Source organism: Eptatretus burgeri, chromosome 4, assembly GCF_056783735.1.
Source record: "Eptatretus burgeri isolate ZD-2024b chromosome 4, Ebu_testis_v1, whole genome shotgun sequence".
Lineage (NCBI taxonomy): Eukaryota > Metazoa > Chordata > Myxini > Myxiniformes > Myxinidae > Eptatretus > Eptatretus burgeri.
Genome location: NC_140964.1, coordinates 49,859,694 through 49,881,970, shown reverse-complemented (window position 1 = coordinate 49,881,970; position 22,277 = coordinate 49,859,694). Strand labels below are relative to the sequence as shown.

General features: G+C 42.0%; 1 protein-coding gene across 3 annotated transcripts in view; it reads left to right on the top strand.

Moving 5' to 3' along the window:
• LOC147028018 (uncharacterized) overlaps positions 1–22,277 on the top strand; it is a 79,234-nt gene that overhangs the window by 52,177 nt on the left and 4,780 nt on the right. For all 3 annotated transcript variants that reach the window (XM_085877946.1, XM_085877945.1, XM_085877944.1), the window contains 7 exons: positions 691–728; positions 4,409–4,528; positions 6,577–6,667; positions 7,894–7,970; positions 13,997–14,119; positions 16,580–16,670; positions 18,553–18,689. In XM_085877946.1, the coding sequence (XP_085734072.1) occupies positions 691–728; positions 4,409–4,528; positions 6,577–6,667; positions 7,894–7,970; positions 13,997–14,119; positions 16,580–16,670; positions 18,553–18,584 (572 nt within the window). In that variant the 3' untranslated portion in view covers positions 18,585–18,689. The remainder of the gene's footprint in view (positions 1–690; positions 729–4,408; positions 4,529–6,576; positions 6,668–7,893; positions 7,971–13,996; positions 14,120–16,579; positions 16,671–18,552; positions 18,690–22,277) is intronic.

Sequence of the window (22,277 nt, the reverse complement as noted above, 5' to 3'; positions counted from 1 at the left end):
TCTCTCTCTCTCTCTCTCTCTCTCTCTCTCTCTCTCTCTCTCTCTCTCTCTCTCTCTCTCTCTCTCTCTCTCTCTCTCTCTCTCTCTCTCTCTCTCTCTCTCTCTCTCTCTCTCTCTCTCTCTCTCTCTCTCTCTCTCTCTCTCTCTCTCTCTCTCTCTCTCTCTCTCCCCCTCATCTCCCTCTCTCTCTCCCCCTCATCTCCCTTAATTATCCTGTCAGCGAAGTGGCGGGTGGTGTTTGCTCGTTTTGAATAAGGTGGTGCATTAGGCACCATCAATGGTGCTAAACTTTGGGAATTGTTTTTTTACGACCTTTAAAATCATTATTTATATCAGTTTAATTATACCGTTTGTGACTGTGTTTGTCAAGACTGATGGTGTAAGTGCTGTAGTAGACCTGTTAGCATCTTCAGCTGCTATTGGTGTGTGACTTCCTTTCTCCACCACATTTAAGATGTATCAAACCTCTGGCCAAAATCACATATATAGGGAGTCATTGTGGCTTCAGAAAGTTGAAAATACAGCAAAGCTTAAGGATGTCCCAATTGTGAAAGCCTGGCCCAGGTAAACAGCTGAGCTGTGAGACCTTTCTATTCCCTAAAGGCATTATATTGTTATTATATTTAATGTATTTCAATATTTTTACATTGTCCAACTTAATTTGTATTGTGTGTTTGTGCCCGTCTCCAGATTATAAAAAGAAGAAGAGAGCCATGGAGTTCATCAAGGTATGAAGGATTGGTGTTTATAGCCATGTTGTTTTGGATGCTTTGTGAGGAATGTTTACAGCATCAGTGTATTATATAAACACAACATCAACACAAGCAACTATGCCATGCCTGCATTGTTGTTGTTGTTGTTGTTGTTGTTCGTGCAGCAACTTTCTGACCAAGTCAGGATTGAGCCAGAGTATGACTTGGCCTCATTTTTGGGGTGGGGTGCCTCATTCATAATTGGGAAGCAGTGGGATGGATCATTGTAAAGGGGTGGGACACACCTTGCAATAATGCAGGGACATGTGACAAGCACAACATTTATCACGCATGGGTTGCATTAACTTGGACCATGGAGTACCCATGGAGCTGAAAACACACAGCAGCAAATTGGTCTTTTTCTTCACTCACTTCTTCCGAGTATGTTTCATATGCCATTCTCACAAAGTCTCAAACTCGTGGCCATTCTCACAAATCGTGAGCTGTTAATTTGTTCAATTACTTTGTCGGTATCGGTTGCTGCTGAGGTCCATTCTACTTGAAATCCATCTCAACAGGCTCTTTTCCCACCCTGCTTTTGGAACGTCCAGTGTGTTTCCTCTCTCGAGTTTTTTTTTCTCTCGAACTGCAGGCAAGATTGTTTGATGATTTGAAGTCATCTGGTTGATTAGAATACTTCCGAGGCCCTTGTGCTAAGGTCACAAACCTAGGGTAGGTCCATAAGCAGTTTTTAGCTCACCTGGAACGTAGTTCCAGGGAGCTCACAGGATGGTGCGTTGTCCGTCCACAAATACTTTCAACTTCTTCTCTGCAACTACACACACAGTTTTGATGAAACTTTACTACAACGTTCATCACTGTGTATATATCAAATTTTGTTCATGCCATTCAAAAATATCGGGTCCTAAGGGGGTCTACGTGGGTTGTCCCCCCAAATTGGTATTTGCTTTCTTCTCAGAAACTGCACGTGCAATCCTGATGATACTTGGCCACAACCTTCATTACCTACGACATACCAAAGTTTGCCCGTGGCATTAAAAAAAAATTGTGGTCTGAGGGAGATTATAGGGGGGGTGGGGTTGCACCCACAAAGAGATATTTGCTTTCTTCTCAGGAATGACACACACAGTTCTGATGAAACTTCACCATAACCTTCATCACCCATGATGTACCAAAGTTTGTTCATGACGTGAGAAAAATTGGGGTGTAAGTGGATGTGAGGGGTGTTGCCCCCCCAAAAGAGGTATTTGCTTTTTTCTTTGAAACTACACACAATTTCAATGAAACTTCACCACAACCTTTATCACCTGTGATATACCAAAGTTTGTCCATGGTGTTTTAAATAACAATCTGGAGGTATTTGCTTTCTTCTCCATTACATATTCTGTGGGTCATTCATGCCTACCAGTGGTTCCCTGGTTATCTTATCCACCTGCTACCAGGTGAATGCCCAGGAGTATTGCCCCAATGTTTTTTTTGTTTTTTTTTTAGTTCACCTGGAACGTAGTTCTGGGGAGCTTTTGTTATGGCACGTCGTCTGTCCGTCTGTCCACAAACATTTGCAACTTCTTCTATAAAAACTACACACACTATTTCGATGAAACTTCACCGGAACCTTCATCACCCGGTGTGTACCAATGTTTGTTCACGGCATGGAATAACTCGGGCTCGAAGGGGATCTAAGGGGGAGGGGGTTGCCCCCCAAAATAGGTATTTCCTTTAGTCTCAGAAACTGCACACACAATTTCGATGAAGCTTGGCCACATCCTTCATCACCCGTGATGTAGGGATGTACCAAAGTTTGTTCACGGCATTAAAAAGAATCCATAGGTATTTACTTTCTCAAGCTGTTAAATAGTTTGTGGGTTATCCACCCCTCCCAGTGGTGGGGGGGGTGATGGAAGGAGGGGTAGGTGGGGGGGGGGGAGAGGCCATGAGGTTAGGGGAGAACTTGGAATCACTGCTCTCCTGTCAAATATATAATCATAAATCATGCATCATCTTTACCTCCACCATCGAATGTGGACGAAGGTTCTGTTTTCACCCCTGTCTGTCTGTCTGTGAACACGATATGTTAAAAATTGTGGACGGATTCAGACGAAATTTGGTGGAGAGATTGGGTGTGTGATAAGGACAAAATGATAAGATTTGGTCCGGATCTGGACATGAGAATTTCTAAAGTGATTCTTCACCATTGAGAGATAGGGCCCAAAACGATATACTGTTCTACCTTGCTATTCGTGGATTCATCATTCTTGGACCCCGTGTATTCACTCATTCGTTATTCGCAGATCCTGTGTATCGGTGGGTCATAAAGTGTGACCTGCTTCGATATTCGTGCGTCACGTATGCGTGGTTTCTTTTCTTTCTTTTTTTCTCCTGTTTTTTTAATACACTTCAGAATTGCTCTCTTGTATCCACCTGGGAAATTGGAAATGAGCCAACGTCACAGCATTACATAAAAAGGTGCAAAAATGGATCCTCTTAACTACAGCCCAATTCGTTTATATCTAATCATCACCAAAGTCATGGAATCAATCATCACAGTTGACATAAAATCCTTCCTTTTCTCCATCAGCCTAATCTCAGATCATCATTTCAGATTCACACCTGGTCACTCTGCCTTGGACATGCTGCTTCTACTCTCCCAACAATGGTGGAGGTCCTCTTATATCAGACGTGAGATCAGGGTTATCTCTGCGAACATATCTTGAGCTTTTGTTACAATCTGGCATCCTGCCTTGCTCTCCAAACTGTCTACATATGGAACCCAAGGGCAACTCCACTCTTGGAGCACTGACTTCCTCCACTTTCATTGCCAATGTGTGGCTCTCAATGGAACCCTTTCATCTCGTCTCCCTGCCAAAGATGGAGTACCCCAAGGCAGTGTTCTCGGCCACATATTATTCCTAATGTTCATCAATGATCTCACTGATTCTCTGGAAAATCCTCTTTATCTCTTTGTTGATGAGTCCATTCTCTGCCATGACATCTCCAATCCTTCTGATAGACAGGCAGCAGCCTCTTCCTTCTCCTCAGACTTGACAAAATCACAAACTGGTCAAGCACAATTTTGCTGATGTATCCTTATTGTCAACCATTTGAGTTATCCCTTACTAGTGCGGCAGATATGTGAAACGATTGTGGGTTTGGTGGTAAAAGCACCAAAATTGGCACAAATCATACTAAGAACATATAAATTGATTTTAGCTATAGTGCCAAGCCAGATTTTTCGTTGTTTTGGAAATATGGGCAAAAATCCAAGATGGCCACCACCGCTGGTTGTGAAATTTTAAAATCGCAATATCTTTGCCAATAATTGACATAGAAAGTTGTATAAGGTGTCTATACCTATGTTTTCATACCCATATAAACTGATTAAACACTCAGATTGTACATGAAGTGTTCCATTCTTGGTATAAATGGAATATGACTGTCAAAATGTGTCGATTTTGTGTAATTAATTCTGAAATAATCAAATTAGAATGTTATTTGGATAATATATTTTTATATTCATAGCCATGAGCAAACACTCCATTAAGAGCACAATATTATGAATTTAAACATTATACATGTACATTCAACTGCATTTCAGGTGAATAACCAGGTTTGAACATGTCAGCCAAGAAGAAATGTAAGCTTATCCATGGAGCCAGCATCAGTGTTCAATGTCATTCCTTCAATGTCATTCACAGATGTACGAGCGGGATGGGTTTTTTCTGGCCCGAATGGATGTTGCAGCATTTGAGCCATCTGACATTGAGATGCAGTACAATGGTGACACTCTGCTGATCACCTTACAAAAAAATGTCAATGTACGTACATGGCTTGAAAAGAGACTTGAAAAGTTTAAGGTTGAGTCACACCATTAATGCTTGGAAATGAAAGATCATGTGACTACTGTTGAACCTTTATAATTTTCATTTTTATTCAAAACAAGAATCAATCCTCCCAGAAACTAATTGAAGAAGACTAGCCGGGAGGCGACGATGGTTCACGGGCATTATTGAACAATGCCACGATAGGTACAATTGAGTTTGAGGAAGCCCTACCATAAAAACCTATCTCTTCCGTTAAAATTGGCCAAATCAAATCGGATTTTTTATATGTTGCACTTATGGACATTATGCACAGCTTCTAGGAAATGAAATTGCGAGAAAAAAAAATCGAGAATAAATAAATAAATAGTTCAAGTGGGCGTGGCTATGCTCACGAGGCGTGGGATGCTCCTCGTACAAAAAGACACAACTAGACCATGATATCTAGATTGTATCCAGGTTTCATCAAGATCTCATCAAACGTCACGGAGCTATGCTCTGGAGAGAGTCACAAACAGACAGACAGACAGACAGACACACAGACACAATGAAAATGGTGGTCACTGCTGGCGCCAGCGAACCAAAAATGTGAATCTTATTGCCGCTGGAGGACACATTTTCCAGCACCGGTCGTTGGTGCACGTTAAAGATCCCACAGTGTCCTTTGCGGAGTTGGTAGTTGAACTCTACCACAGTCGGTAGTGAGACCCGGTTCGAGCAAGACGTGCCGTGGTTTCCCCGGTAGTCAAAATCGCGTAAATTGTTTATAGATTAGTTAGGTTAGGTAAATTGACGTCTGACGTCAATATTGAAATATTGACGACCACAGTCGGTTAAACGACCCGCCGGCTCGCGGAGTTATCCGAGCGACGGCCTACAATTCTGGGGAGTTTGGTGGGAGACGAGGAAAGCTTTCACCACTTAGTGGTCGTTCTCGCCACCGACCCTCCGCCCACAACAATGTCAATGGCTGAACCTTTGCTTCATGATTACAAGATGGGGGTACGTAGTTGATTGCAGTGATTTGGATACGATCACTTTTATTTGTGCTGATTACTCGGTGGGAATTCTGGATGATACAATGACATGAGAGTGAGATGTGACATTGGTGCAATGTTGTTCAACTCAGATGATCTGAGGACTTCATGTGCAGCCTTCGCTCCTCATCGAGTGCTTACAGAATCACTGATCTCATCCGTACATGAATTTCAATTTGGGTTTAGTGCAGCAAGGAATTAAAAATTATCTCAGTCACGGCTGGAATGACTGCAAAGTGTCACATCGAAACTCGATATCCTCATAATCGGGTGTTCGATGATGCCGCCGACATTTTCCTGATAAATAAGCATACTACGTAATTCATGATTGTTAAGGTCAAGATAATTTTATTGTCCACATTGTAAAAACATTGATAAATGTCTTGGTTTTATTGTCTCATTAATAAAATTTCAATTGTTTCATTTCTTGTAAAATTTTAAATGCTTTAAATTATTTCAAGCATTTATCTAATTTGAGATGTGCTCCACATATAATGTTATTTCAAAATATTATTACCCCTGTGCTCTACCTCTTGCCATGAGTTGATCGTATTGAAGTTGTTAACCACTTCTCTTTTGTGGTGAACAATTGTTTGATCAGGTTTTTGATATGATGTGTGTCAGTTGATCCCAGAAGATGCCACCTAACTGGTTTGAGTAATGCCAATTATATAATATACACCACCATTGTAACCAAAGCCTGGTGTTGGATTCACAGTTAACGTGGCTGGCTAAAGATCTTAGGGTCTTGAGTTTGAGCCCCTGTCATGTCATTGAAATAACACCATGTGTGTTGACTCGGCCTGTCATCCTTCCGAGGTTGGCAAAAATGAGTACAGTACCAGCTTACTGGAAACTGGCACTGCATCAACGGCACAGCTGTGCTTCCAGAAAAAAAACATGATGCAACCATCAGCCACAGGCTGCATAGTAAACAACAACAATCATTGTTACAACTGATCTTGACATTAATTTGTGTAATTCCTTTGGTTTGTGTTTTTACGACAGGACTTGTGGCAGAGTACATACACCAGGAAGAGTTGTGTTCGTCTTCCCCCTGGTGTGCTGTTGGAGGACATCGCAGCAATTTACATCCATGGTATACTCCCATCTCACCATTTCCATTTTTTTTGCTTATCATTATGATAACAAAAATGTAATCCTTTTATTACCTACCAATTTGAAATGCAATGAATTCCACCTAAACCTCTGGTACAGAATAATCTGCTGTTGCACACAAGAACATGGTTCATTCGTCACATTTTATAAGTTAACGCTTGCGTGCACTTCATTATGGAAATTAAATTGCAAGGCCAAACATGTAATTGCAAAGATATTGAACAGAAAATGTTGGTTAAACAAGATAAGATGCCTCTTTGGCCTCAAAAAGGACTATGAAGAAGTCTGGAAGCTCCACTTTGGTTTGAGTTGGGCTTTTGCAAGTTTGAGTTGATGAATGCTAAATATTAATGAGACTTCCTTGATGACAACTCTTTACCTGCACCAATTAAGTTCTGTGGTGCAATTGAACAATGGATTTTATCAACAAAAAGATGAGTAGCGATGTGGGAAAGAAGGTGCAGCTGAAGTTTTAATTGTTAGCATTTTGTCACAAAAGGCTGATCACAATCAACCTTCCATTGATTAAACTCTATTGTTTATTCCATCCGCCAATGCAGACCGACATGAAGAAATAAATAGAAATATGATTTCCATTTCAAAGGACTTTCCCTGTAGGAGGAGACCATTGGGCCTATCGAGCCTGTGGAATGGTTGGCAAGCCATGGTTGTTTGTCCATGCTCTTAACCTTTGAAATATTATTCGTCAAGCAAGGAAACTGCACGTATCATTTTTGAAGTGTTTGGTATGACTCGACCAGGGATTGAACCGCTGACTGCACAGACTCAGAATGGATCCTCTAATCACGACACCACAAGCCTTCACAAATATCACTATTTCATGAGATGAATTTTTACTTTTCAAAGGTGTTTGTATTGCAATGATTCTGATAAATCTTAGTTCTCCAACACTTCCCTGACTGGGAAGTACAGAAACTTCTTGGAAACCAATTGGCTGGTAAATTACTTCTCTGCTTTAAGGGGCCTGGGTTGTGTTTGATCAGTGAAGAGATTATGGCCCTGAAATCCTTTTCCTGCATTGGCCTGAGATTGATGTAAATTTCATTTTAAAAATATAACTGCTTTTATTTTACCATAATTGCGTAAATGTCATGTTATCAGCTCTGTGCACCAGTAACAATGATTGTAATATAGAGATTGGGTTCTTTAATCTGTATTCCATTCACTCTTTTGTTTCTCTCAAAGGAATGCTGACCATCATTGTGGAAAGGCCTTCCCGGAAGTTTATGTGTGGAACCCAAGCTTTGGCTGTGCTTCCCAAGGTAAGTGACAGATGGGAGCATAGTTTGTTGATACTTGGCGACAGGGACAACAATGTACAGAATTAATACAGATCATTTTACTTTTCCATTACCTGGTGCATTCTGCTCAAGTTTCTTGAGTTATTAACGATACACACAGCCGACTTCATTTCAGAGATACTCATTGGGATTATCTGCAGCAGCCTTGGAATCAAGAACATACTACTGATGTCTCAAAATTGTGACAAATTATTTGAATAATGATTCGACCAATTATTTGCACCCCTTTGTGGTTATGGCTGGCCAGAGCGATGCTGAAAACGTAAAATTGTGCTGCAATATCGAAAATCTGAAAGTGCGAATAAAATTGATTTGTACGAGACTAAAATCACGAGTAAGCAAAGGAGGATTGACAATTTGACGTTGACAAAGCAAAACAAGAGATCATTTAACAATTTTAACAATGCAGAGCCTTCCTGGGGTAAATAGATACCATTGTAATGGGATCAGGCTGGGTCTGAATAGACTCGGAACCAGTCAGGCTGGAAATAAGTTCTGTAGAATGACCTTGAGCACAAGTCAAATTTGGTGTGCACTAATTTCCCACGTGGGATTAACGTTTAAAAATAGAAATCATTTATTTTCCATGCCAATTCATATGTGCACCAACACTTGTTTAGTCACCCCAACATAATTTACCATGCTGTAGTCACATCCATTAATGACTGGTGTTGGCGCAGTGGTTAGGGCAGTGGCTTGGGATCCAAAAGGTCCTGAGTTCAAGTCCCGTTGGGCCACTGAATTAATACACCAGGGGGTTGACTCAGCCTGTCATCCTTCCGAGGTCGGCGAAATGAGTACCAGTGTACTGGGCCGGTGTATACCCCGGTTAAAATAGGTGTACCATATCCCTGTGTCGTAAGAGGCGACCAGGGTTGCGTCAGGAAGGGCATCCGGCGTAAAACATGTGCCAAATCACTATGCGGATCATACGGATGATCCGCTGTGGCGACCCCGAACGGGAGCAGCCGAAAGAAGAAGAAGAAGAGTCACATCCATAACCCATATAACCACAGTGAATGAAGGAAAATGCAGGTCAGTAACTCACAAGCTCGGCTACATCTCCAATCCTCAGATATGCTGCACCATCGTACAAGGTGCAATGAATTAAATCGAAGGGAAATTAGAGTAAAGTACATGTCATCGATGGAAGGAAAGATGAGGAACTATATTTGACGAGCGATCCTGACAGCATCAATTGGGGTAATTATGAGAACTGATCTCACACCAAGTATGAAATATCTGTCGAATTAATTAACCCCCCTTATTCCTCAGACATTTTCATCACAATATTTATGATATTTTTTTGTGCAAAATTTATGATATGATATTTTTAGTGCAAAATGTATCAGCATTTTTGTTTGCTGTGCAAAGCTGTGTGCGTTTGATGTAATATTTTAAACGCCTGTGGATGAACGAGAAAATTTGCAGTACATTGAGGCGTGGACAAACACACCCTCAGGAACAGGAGCAGCTAATTTGGGCGGTATCCACATTGAAGGTATAAAATCATGTTGTAGTCGAAATGGACATGCGCATTATGCTTAAATTAGACAACTTTGTGAACTGTGCCAAAGGCCGGCCCAGTGCCCAAGTCGAGCTATAAGTCGTTGCAACGCACGTCGGACCATAGAATCACTAGCCAACTTGAAATATGATAACTGCTCCTTGGCCTATCAAGGAAATGCTGCATGTTATCTTGAAAGATCTTGCTGCACAAATTTTGTGCATTCTTCACTTGTAATTAAGTTAGACAACCTTGTTCTAATTTAATGACAGAAAATATTCCTGTCGTGTCGACAGGTTGCATTGATCACGTTAGATCTGGGAATTTTAACGATTTATATGCGAGTATATCTCTGACCGGCTTCATGAACAGGCTGATGACAGTAGTGTCTCCCATTTCTTTGGGAAGGGGTGAATCTATAATAATAAATGTCACTGTGTGTCTGCCGTCCATCTGTATATCTGTCTGTCTGCCCTCTCCTCCATTACTTCAAAACCATGAAACCGAGTGGTCCCAAACTTTGTATGCATACTAAGGCAACTCCAAAGTGGTGCATGAATGAAAATTGGGTGTTTGAGTGAATTAAAACACCCCTTTTGAAGAAAATTTAATGGTTTCTTATCACAAAAAAAATCAAAATAAGCCTTACCAAGATGGCAGTGTATCATCGTGGTCAGCCCTCTGTCAACTTGCAAGTCTTGAGCCACCCCTTTCTTTTTTTTGGCCTGTTCAACAATGCCTTGGCTTGGAACAGGCTGCAATGATTTCTTCAAGATACTTTTTTTTTGTCACTTTCCTCACTTATATCATCGAATGCGGGATCGTCATACCGACGAATCGCTGGATACATTGCAGTTGTTATAAATGCATGGAGACACCATACTGTATATTGACTGACTTGAACAAAGCTCACGGGCCACTCACCTGCGATGGCCCCACGTTGTTCTGCGGTGCAACAGGTGGTTGCTGGCTCGCTGAAAATGTGCAATTTTATTTTACCCCACACGTCTCCTTTTTGTATGATCTTTCATTATCCGACACATCACTTCGACATAGATAGATGCATATAAAAACTAGATGGGCACTTGGTAGAGCGCATACCTCCACCACGCAATTCCTCATCCACGAGCACATATTTCGCCCAATGCATTTTTGAAATATGATGCGATATTGTTGTGGGGCCGGGTGTCGGTGGCGAGCACGACCGCGAGGTGGAGCAGTAGAGTCGGCTCCACCGAACACCCGGAATGTAGATCATGCTTCTCGCAGAATTCCAAAAGGCACGGGTCCCTTACAGGACCGTGAATCGCCAATAATTCGACCGCGTGGGATAGGGTTAATTCCCAAACTTCAATATACCTAAGTATCCATGCGGCAAAGCTACCGAGGAATTCACACCCTCGACGGAGCTCGAGCGGAACGAGCCATTACCATGCTCGAACCGTGCGTAAACCGAGCGGATGGTTACCAAGACCCGTCGGTCCAAGTACACAATTTACCGTTTCCTAATTTCCCAACACGCACCGTGCTAAGCCAATGAAAGAAGCACAGAAACGAGCTGGTACATTTAACAAAAGGGATTTATTTATAATGGGACAGAGAAAATGCATTGTGTTTGAGTAACTGATTTGAACTCCCTTTGTCATACTTCTTTCTGAACCCCTTCTCTTCTTGCATCTCTCTTCTTGCATCTCTCTTCTTGCATCTCTCTTCTTGCATCTCTTGCTCACTCTGCACCCCTTTGCAGCACATCCATACATGCTTTGCAACACATATTACATCTCACAAAAGTCACATTACAACTCACTGCAAATCAAAGCAAGTGCATCATAAAGTGGTGCAAACTGCAAGTGCAAGTATCTTCAACAAGCAAGAAACAGCAGAACAACGCATCACAGATTGGTGGGCTTGGTCTTGGGCTCCATTGCAGAACCATGGGCTCAGCCAATGTGTACCGCATGGCGAATGCACAGATGGGGTGACGGCACCCACAAAGCTCAAGTCGCGCTCAAGCTGTGCTCGAAGGGTGATCCCCAGAACCACACCTCCCCAAGGAACTTTATCAGCCTAATAATTCCAGGACTCAGGGCTGGTATGCTTCTGGGGAAAATCGACAAGTCAAGGCTGAACCTGGGGGAGCGACCGTCTGTGAGAATGAATGGGCTGGTGCCATGGTGCAGAGAGCTCATGTGCTGCGGAGTTTCCCTGGACGTGCCAGCTAACACACTGACTCGCACTTTTTCTCTGGCTATTCCTAATTATTATTTCACTTGGAACGTACCAGTGTAATCAACGATGACACACTCGACCCGTTCGGGACAGGGTTACTGACCTGCATTCACAATTTCCTCTGTCGCACTATGAACATTCATGTGGAATTGTCCCCACATGGCACTCCACATCATTTGTCTCCCTCTTCTCTCTTCCCCACCTCTTATTCACGTTCGGACCAACATAAACCTGCAAGCTTGTGATGGGTCACCAACAAGCTGCACCGCCTTCTCTCTCTATCACCCTTCCTTATCTTGTTTCACTGAGTGTATTGGACATGTGTAGAAACATGCTAAGATGACTGAATAAGTGGCTTGATGTGCTTAATGGGTAAGATCTTTCTCTTGTGAACTGTTTGTCTGTAAATACATGTCCTTTTGTTCTTTATAAACTGTTGTCAAAGTGCCAACACACCATAGTGTGTTCTCGTGACGGAGTTCTGCCATGCTGTTCTGTTATGGTTAGTGATTAACCAATGTCCCACTTACGGTGTCGCTCTGCTATTTTGATTGACTTGCGACCTGTTAAGGATTGTGCCCAATAGCCAAAGAGACTGCTTCGGCAGCACCATTGCTCTGCACAGGGTATGGTCCCAATGGATGGATGGAGTGGGGCATTGCGAGCACGGTTCCCCATCTGGGAGGTTTAATTCACCAGAAAGCTAAATCAGATTTAGATGCTGGACCCTGCTTGAATTAAATGTCTTTGACTGCGTCCGTGGTTGCTCAGTATCCCGTTGTGCCTTAGAGTTATTTGCGGCTTGTCAGCTTCAGGGTCACCGGTTAGGAAGTGGGTCCATGGGTCCAAGTACTTCCTGTGTTGTCCCTGAGCCCCTAACAATATGCATCAGGAAGAAGATAATTGGTGTCATCTCATGGTCACATGACAGTTAAGATTCCATGGGATTTATACATATCCCGTGGGATTGTTAATTGGACAGGTGACAGTGACAGAAAATGTCATGTACCAAGTGTTTCAATCACGGTTTCTGTGAAGTCATTAGTGGAATGATAGGGGAGGGGAAAGAAGCATGATAGCAGATTGGAAAGCCTTAAATATTCTGCTGCGTCAATGTGAGAATGACCATTTGCTTTTATGAGCGGGGCGAGGGTGAGGAGGGGCGGACAGAGTTGGGGTGGGGTGGGTGGGTGTTTCGGGGGTTTGAAGGCTTGAAATTGTGAGGGGATTGATGCCTTAAGGTTGAGAGCGGGATATTGAGGACTTGGGGTTGGGTGGTAGGGGGAGCAAAAATGAGACATAGTTGGGAGGTTGAGGCTTTGGGAAGGACGTGAGGACTTTCTTGGGGGGGGGTGTTGAGTTGTGGCTGTGGGTGGTGGGTGTAGGGTGTTTTTTGATTAGGAGTAGGGATGGGATTAATGTCTTGGGGTTGCGGGGGGAGGCTGAGGATTTGGGTTTGCGAGGCGGAGGTTGAGGGCTTTGGGTTTGGGAAGGTGGGTGGGGAGGTGGAGATTGTTGAGAACCTGAAGTCACATTTTACATTGCGTCGATGTTCCACAGGTCCTTGCTTGTTCTTGTTCATGTAGCCCCGTTAAAGCCATGTGTTTTCTTTTTAATCTTCTGTGAAATTCGAAATTTCTAATTAAATACATGGGACCTGGTCGGTTTCTGTTACACCTCCTGAAGCCCACCCATGTGTGAAGATAGCAGCCAACAACAGCAAATTTAACACCACACACACACACACACACACCACACACCACACACCACACACCACACACCACACACCACACACCACACACCACACACCACACACCACACACCACACACCACCACACCACCACACCACCACACCACCACACCACCACACCACCACACCACCACACCACCACACAACCAAACCACCACACCACCACACCACCACACAACCACACCACCACACCACCACCCCACCACACCGCCACCACCACCACACTGCCACCACCACCACCACACCGCCACCACCACCACCACACCACCACCACACCACACCACCACACACACACCACACACACACCACACACACACGGTACATTGAGACCTGGGAGGGCTCCTTTCCACCATCTGAAACCTACATATGGAGATAACAACCAACAACAACAAAACTGACACGTGCATTCATCTTCCTTCCTATCTTCTTTTTCTAATAAGGTTCTTTCATCTTCTTGATAAGGTTCTTTGAATGAGTTGCAATTCTATCCTTTTTTTGCAGATATACGAGGAAGAAGGAGTTTTTGTTGCTCGCATCAACATGAATGGATACCCTGAATCCTCCATAACGATGCTGCACAAACCTGGCTCAATATTAGTGAATGCAAAGCGGGTCTTCTCAAACGTATGTATCTGGTTTGGCTGGCATGTCTTAACAGCAAGTTGAGGGGCGTGTTGATCAAAAAAAGAAAAAAACTTAAAATTGTTGTTACCTCGCGCGAGCGAAGCATAAAGCGGGATTGAGCAATTGGTTCATGTCTGTCCGTCCATCTGTCTCTGTCTGTCTGTCTCTGTCTGTCTTATCAGTTTATCATTGACAATTTATGATTGAGGAACAACTTTTTTTTAATTGAATGTTATATTTTGAACATGACTCAGAACATGAATAGGAAGACAAGTTTACCGTTTTACAGAACTTCGGCTCTGAATTTCTACCAATCTCACATGCGAAGAGAGGAGTGAGAGAACATTTTTAATCTGTCTGCCTGTCTGGCAATGAAACAAAATTGAAAATCATTCCAAACAGGAAACCTATGGTTTTTAAGGATGTTATAAAGACAAGAATAATTATGTAATGTGTTAGATCGGGTGATGGAATCGGTAATACGGTGGTAAAAGCCAGAATTAATTTGTTCATAAGCCTTCAAACCTTAATTTAAATCGAAGTATATACTTGAACACTTCATCGTGTTCTATGAGCTCTCGAGTTTCACTTTGCTTTGCAATATGGAGTATTCATGTTGTTTGGAATTTATGCTTGGAAATTAGATTTTTATGAAAGATGTGAAGCACGTATACCATTGCATTTGTAGTGGAGGGGGGAGTAGAAGTTTGCCCTGAACCACCTTTCATATTCATGTCGTCTTAGGACATTTTGAACGTTGTATCACTGGTGAACCTAAACGTTCAGACCACCTCAACACTAATCTATCCCTTGATACCTTACAAAATAGATATTATATCTTTTTCTGATTTTTGATTTATAAAGTCAGTAATTTTGCGATTAAAAATCAATCTTCTTCTTCATGTTTAGCCATGATGTTGCACAAGGAAATCGACCACCACATCTTCACTGTCTCTGGGTTATATTCCAGAAGGATTTAACTGAAACGGCAAATAATTTTCAATGTTCCACAAATATGCCGAGTCGATGTTTCCTTGATGGTTGTGGTCATGCAAACCGAGATGGTTGCAAAGACCCTAATTTTGTCCAAAATGCCCGAGTGTGGAGCGGGCCAACAAAATATTTGCTTTTGTGCTCGGAACATTTTACAGAGCACTGTTATGAAACAATAGAGATGGCTCGATCTTGTGATTATCCACCACGATTGAGGAAGGATGCCATCCCCACGATTAACAACAAACAACAATAAATGGTCAAAAAAAAAATTGCAATTACGCAAAGATTGGTAAGATTGGTAAGGTAAAGATTGGTGGTGTTCCCGTAAGTGAAGTGATGGGTCTTTTCGGCTGCTAGATAATTACTTTCACGTGCTTTTGTGGTAATATAACTGCCGGGTAATGGCAACATTCACTCTCGATCTCACCGATGCACATAATACACATGTATGCACCATCTCCTTCAGTGCTTGACAGACAGCACATACAGTTCCACCATTTTAGCCTTGCAAATTCATGGGAGGTATGAATGTACAGCTGGGAAAAGATTATGAGACTAAATATGAGGGATAAAGTTGAAAGAGACATGGGGACAGGAGCTCTCCATATGTACCGTCCTCATGGTTGCTAAGCAGGGAGCTACAAGACTCCTTCAAACATTGATTATGAAATATCCACCTCATTCACCCATAAGTAATATTCATTACAGCATTTATTTATTTCTCAAGAGATGTGGTGCTTCTCGTGATCCAGTCATTTTGTTACGCCAATGGTTTGGGGTCATTGATTACACTTGGAGGATTAAAAATGTAATCATCCTGAGTTTACCTGTCCAGGATTGTGCCCAATTGGCAAGGAGACTGCTTCGGCAGCACCACCGCTCCACAGAGTATGGTCCCAATGGATGGATGGATCCTGAGTTCGGTAACCGCCATATTTGCACACACATGGCAGAAGGAATATGAATGACACCCCATTCAACCGCTTGGGTATCGATTTATGCACATTTTCGACCGATTGGTTGAATCCTCGGAGTGTTGGCCACAGTATGGTCGGTGGCTTCTTCAATTGAGGTTCGAGGGTGGTTGCAGTCCATGTAACAATGAATTACAACGTCAAAGGCAGTTGTCCAGTCTGCATCTAGGTTGTGACCAGTCTGCATCATGCGATCTCTTTGGAAAAGTGTTTTATTGCACAAAAGTACGTTTGCTCAATTCCCTGCTTTGCGTTCACTGTTTAATGAGCATAATCTACAACAGGTCGGAGTGCCGGCATGTGCGCATGGCAAAGACATGATGGGGCTTGTAATTGCATTTGTCTTTATGGACTTCTAATTCCTCCTTGTGGTGACATCTATCTATGAAAGATAAACTTTGTGAGCGTAACATCAATAATGCAAACTGCAGTATCCTTGCATCAGCTGTTTTAAATACTGCTAATACATTTGTATGGTGCTTTCTTACAGGGGCAGGTGGCTAACATTAGCAATGTGAAGTTTTCCATCCCTCTCCCTCCTGAAATCCAAACAGAAGACAGTACTTACATCGTCGTAAACGGTTTGCTTTTGTCTCAGCATTTTCATGCACTTGCCTGTCATTAATTATGAGCACTTGTTTGTTGATACATGAGTCATTTCATCTTGGCGCTAACTTTATAATACAAGGAATTGTGTAAAAACCTCTATTTCTTGAATCAACTGTTATTCAACATAGGAACTTGCTTGTTATTTCCAAACTCAAATACCTTTCAAGAATGAGATGTTGTTCAGAGAATACTTGCCCCACACAATCTTGAGAAGGACTTGGTGTGAACCAACTCTTCTGGTGGTAAATTTTTAAATTAAAAAATTTCATTCAAATCAAATTGAAGACCAAATATAATCGGTACTGCATTAGAGTCATCGGAAGGAACCCGAACAAGCAAGAATCAAAAATGAAATCATCAGGAGGAACCTGGATAGGACTCGGCCTTCAACTGTAACTCCTCTACCATCAAACGTATCCAGGTGCAGCCAAGTGAGCCTGATTCAAAAATTTTTAAAAGAATGCACAATCAAAACATTAAACTTGTGACTTGTGACATCATTGGTGGGGAACTTATTGTTCCTCATTGATAGGTGGTCATACCTGTAAAGTTTGTCCTCGATCTGTTCATCAGTTTCAGATGATTTTTGAAGGTTTAAAAAAAATACATATAAATGGGTGCCGTACCACATTACTGATGACATCATAGATTTTTGTTTGTTGACCGAGAGGACCCTCAAAAATTTTCCCATTGATCGGATGTCACATTCTACGTCTGTAATTGTGATGTCATAAGAAAGGCACTTGTGACATAAAAAAAAAACCACATTTATTCTGTATGGAGAGTACTTGACATTAGTGGTTATTTTTTTCCATGGAGCGGTTTCGCAGATACAGCGGTGAAACGTTTCTCAGTTTTTTTTCCAAAATGGCTGCCACATCATGTGACCTACTACATCACAATTATCATTCAAACTTTCGACATGAGTAATCACTCCATTGGTGAAAATTTTGTGTCAATCAGACAAGTGGTTTCAGAGAAAAGGGAATAACAAAATGCAGACACGCACATACGTACAGACGCACATATGGGACTGATTGCTTAACCCTGATTTTCACTTCACGAGCGTGGGCTTAAAGCATGGAGAGTAATGGAAACTTAAGGTAGTATGTGAAGAGGGAGCACCATGTTGCCTGCAGTTAACCTAATTGAAATCAGGAAGGAGAGGGTAGCAACAGTGTTTCCCTGGAAGTACATGAACATGGAAATGTTTCCATATCCGCTCACATACATCCACATAATACCAGATCATGCGAATTGCAATCCAGAAATGATCAGACAACTGATGAAGATTGTGTGGCAGTGCTAACACTCCTACAGAAGTTAGTGCTTTGGCTTGTAACTGGAAACGAATTGTGAATTGGATATAAAATGGCCGGAGCTGGAATCTAGGACTGAGATGTTTGTGGATGACAAATGAAACTGCCAGAGGCAAATAAAAGTCTGATTTTTCTGTTTGTTTCAAAATGGATAGGGTTCTCCTTTGTACTATTTGTTTCTTTGCTCTCTTTTTCTTGAACATTTATTTTTACTCTATCATGTATCAAGACTGTTGCTTGGATTTTAAGAGTGGGAAAGGAGCATTAATTTCTTCAGGGGATTGTCAGTGAGGTTTGCAGGTTTGGCTCATTTAATCTGCAGTATAATTGAGGTTTTGGTTATATGGAAATGTGAGGTATTAAATTAGAACTTAATTTATAACTTGGGTTATCAGTGGAGACTTGGTGGACCCAACAGTTTCTTCTTGTGTGGATTTTCCATACAATTCCTCAGAAAAGGTTCGTCTGCTTTTACTTTTACGAAATGATTATATTGAGTTTGTGTTGCATTAACCATTTATGTTTTGTCTTTTAGATACAATGACCATAGTGGCTGAATTTCCTTGAGTTGAGAAAGAAACTGTGGCTCCTCTCTCCAAAGTTTCAACGCCGGTAGCCAAAGCAACCAAAGTACAGAAACTCAAGTCCACAGTCACAGGGTCAACAGCCAAGGTTCATAATAACACAGCATTGTGCACTACACTTGAAACGTGTTACGTTGTCCATGTGTGGAATTTTTCCAGATCTATTTTGCTGCTCATGATTGCACACAAAACGATAAATGCAAAATTTACACATCTTTATGATTGCAGTGCAAAGGTGTGTGTGTGTGTGTGTGTGTGTGTGTGTGTGTGTGTGTGTGTGTGTGTGTGTGTGTGTGTGTGTGTGTGTGTGTGTGTGTGTGTGTGTGTGTGTGTGTGTGTGTGTGTGTGTGTGTGTGTGTGTGTGTGTGTGTGTGTGTGTGTGTGTGTGTGTGTGTGTGTGTGTGTGTGTGTGTGTGAGATAGATAGATAGATAGATAGATAGATAGATAGATGTAATTTTTGAAATCCTGAGAATGAACGATATAGATTGCAGTGCATTAAGGTACGGACAAACTCATCCTCGGGAACGGTTGCAGCTAACTATGGCAGGATCCGCGTGGAAGGTATAAAATCGTGTTCTCGTTAAAATGGACATACACAGTTGTGGTTAAATTAGACAACATTGCCGAACTGTTCCTCAGGCCAACACAGCATCCGAGTCGAACCAGTAGGCCTGTAGCACACTCAACATCAGCCATGACCTTTCCTGGGTTTGACCACACAGCAAAGCTGCCTTCCAAAGCCAGCCATAGACCAGGAATCCTCCGACGGTCCAAATGTTTCCTAGGAAAATCAGAGCTGTTCAGTCTTTAGTGAAATGGAAGACCAATAAGGAACGTGAAGAAGTGAAGAGCAGAGATGGATCATCCGGCGGAACCTGGATCGGATTCGGGTTTCAGCCACGACTCCACAACCCTCAAACCCACTCCAAGCGCAGCCAAGTGAGCCTTACAGAAAAATTTCTGCAAGAATTCACTTCTCCTTTGAGAGATAGATAATGAAAGAGAGGAGTAAAGAGTAAAAAGGATGAAAGAGAAGAAACAGCAAGCATTGGAATGACCAAAGAGAATTATTTTTAAAAAAAGAACGTAAAATAATCAGAAAGAAATGTGAAAGGCTTTTTGTTAATACTTTGGTGTAATGCTCTGTGCTGTGGGCTGCCACTCCAGCATCACATCTCTGCTGAATTCTGGACAATCTAAAGCTCTCAAAATTATTAACCTCTGCCATCGAAGATGGATAGTGGGGCAACTCAGCTAAATATAGCAAACAATTGTGCATTTTGTGAGGAAAGCACCAAATTTGGCACACTAGTAGCCTATCATATTATGAATAGATTTGGATATTGGGCCATCTCAAATTCAGCCGCTGATGGCTGTGGCAGCCATTTTCCACTGCCATCAAAAATTTTGAGATGCCTCAATATCCAAATCTGTTCATAATATGATCGGCCACTCGTGTGCCAAATTTGGTGCTTTCTTCACAAAATGCACAATTGTTATGCTAAGTTGCCCCGCGAGGATGGAGGTTACTGTTTTCACCCCTGTCTGTTTGTTTCTTTGTGAACAGTATTACGGAAAAACTCCTGGACGGATTTCGATGAAACTTGGTGGGGGGATTAGGTATGGTCCAAGGATCATGCCATTAGATTTTGGACTTGGTCCAAAGTCCAATATGGTGGCCATTTTGAAAAAATATTTGAATTTTTGTTTTTGCATTTCTACATGTTTTAAGTGATTTCCAACCCCCCAAAAAAAAAAGTTAGAAAAAAAAAATTTGCAAATTTTTTTCAAAAAAATTTCGATTTTATTTGAATTTTTTTGCATTTCTACATGTTTTAACTGATTTCCAACCCCCCCGCCCCCCCCACCCAAAAATTTGTAATAGAAAAAAAAAACAATTTTTGCACCTTTTTTTTTCAAAAAAATTTCGATTTTTTTTTTTTTTTTGGCATTTCTACATGAGCGTCGATCTTGTTTAGTTTATTCAATCGTGGTTCAGTAGAGTCTGATCTGTTTTGACCTACAATGAATAGGATATCAGGTTCACTTAAGTGACCCAGCTGTATTGGCGGCGGAGGTTTTGCACTCTACCGAGTGCTCCCCCTCGAGTTGGAATCTTCTGTGATAAGGCCAAAGGACAAGGTCTGTTGTCTTTCATATTGCAGGAAGGTCAGTGGTCTCTGTTTTCTATCGTCTGATACTTGCTTCTCCTCTCCATAGAACTGCTATCTGCCTATCCAGAGGTCTTTCTTTCCACTCTTTCAGTATTCTCTCCTTTTCCTCTGTTTTTTTTTTCTTTGTCTTTTCCTCTTTGCTAATCCCCGTACTGGTTGTGCGCAGTTGTTACCCCACAACCTCATTGTCAATTTAACCTTGCTCTTCTTTTCTATGAGACTTGATCTTGTAGAGAAAAATGAATTGCTGTTTTCTTGTGACGAGCTCAGTTTACACTCATTTGTCGAATGACTTGCGAAAAAACAAAGAAATAACAGGAAATCCAGGAGGAGCACAAGGCGATGAACCCTGAACAAATTAGAACAATGTCAGACCAGACCGAATAAAGTCTTCCACATCAACATCTGGAGAACTCTATGCATGGAGCACTCACTTTTGGGTTAGTTGAACATCAGCCATGTGACGTAATTGCATTCCATCCATTGAGACCATACTCTGTACAGCTCCTTGGCTATTGGGCACAATCCTGGAGGGTCGCCACTCCAACGCAGGAGACTCGATTGGTTCAATCATCTCAGCATGGTGGTACTCATTTTGCTGAGCTTGGAAGGATGACAGGCTGAATCAACCCCACCTGGTATTAATTCAACGGCCAGGCAGGATTTGAACTCAGGACCCGAGGATCCCAGGCTCAATACCCAAACCATTAAGTCAACACCAAAGAGTTACACTGAATGAAACCTACCTGAACAATTGCATCCAGGATTGTCATGTCCAGCCCATGAAACAGACCTCTCAAAGATAGTTACTCACATCACTCGAAGTAGGAATGTCCATGAAAACCTTTACAAACACTACAAAGCCATATTTACTTCCTGGGTGGACTTCATTCAAGGTCATAGAGATATTCTGTTGATTTCTACAAACTACTTGGCAGACAAATGTTTTCTTCGTGTGGTAAAAAGCAAGAACACAAAATGTGCGTCTTCATTGTCCACCGTTGGCTTGGAAGTGATGCCACAGACCGAGCCTGGCAAGTCCTGAAGAAAACTTCTGCTTGAATCAGACTGTCATATTCTCAGACAGTCAAGATGAACAGGGGCACCTTCAAGGACCTGGCATACCTGATGAGAAATGCAGTGCAGTAAAACTACATGTTGGATTACTAACATGACAAGTGTCAAAGCAGTGTTCCTTCAACAAGGCAAAGCCATTCCACAATCAATAGACTGTTGCACGGCAAGTAAGGTTTCCACTTGCTGTGGAGTTCATTTTCATTAATCGGTAAACTCAAAATCAAGGGTGTAAATGTGTTCTTGGCTGATCTTGTTCATTCCAAAACCTTTGTGGCTAAGTCATACACTTTATCACAAGAGGAGCTGCCAGTCATGCAAACTGGCAGCACTGAATTTGCAATTGGTGGTTTATGGTCTGTGGCTTGAGCGTTGGAAGAAAGGGGATACTTGTGGAAATCTCCCACTCAATTCAGAAGACCTGAA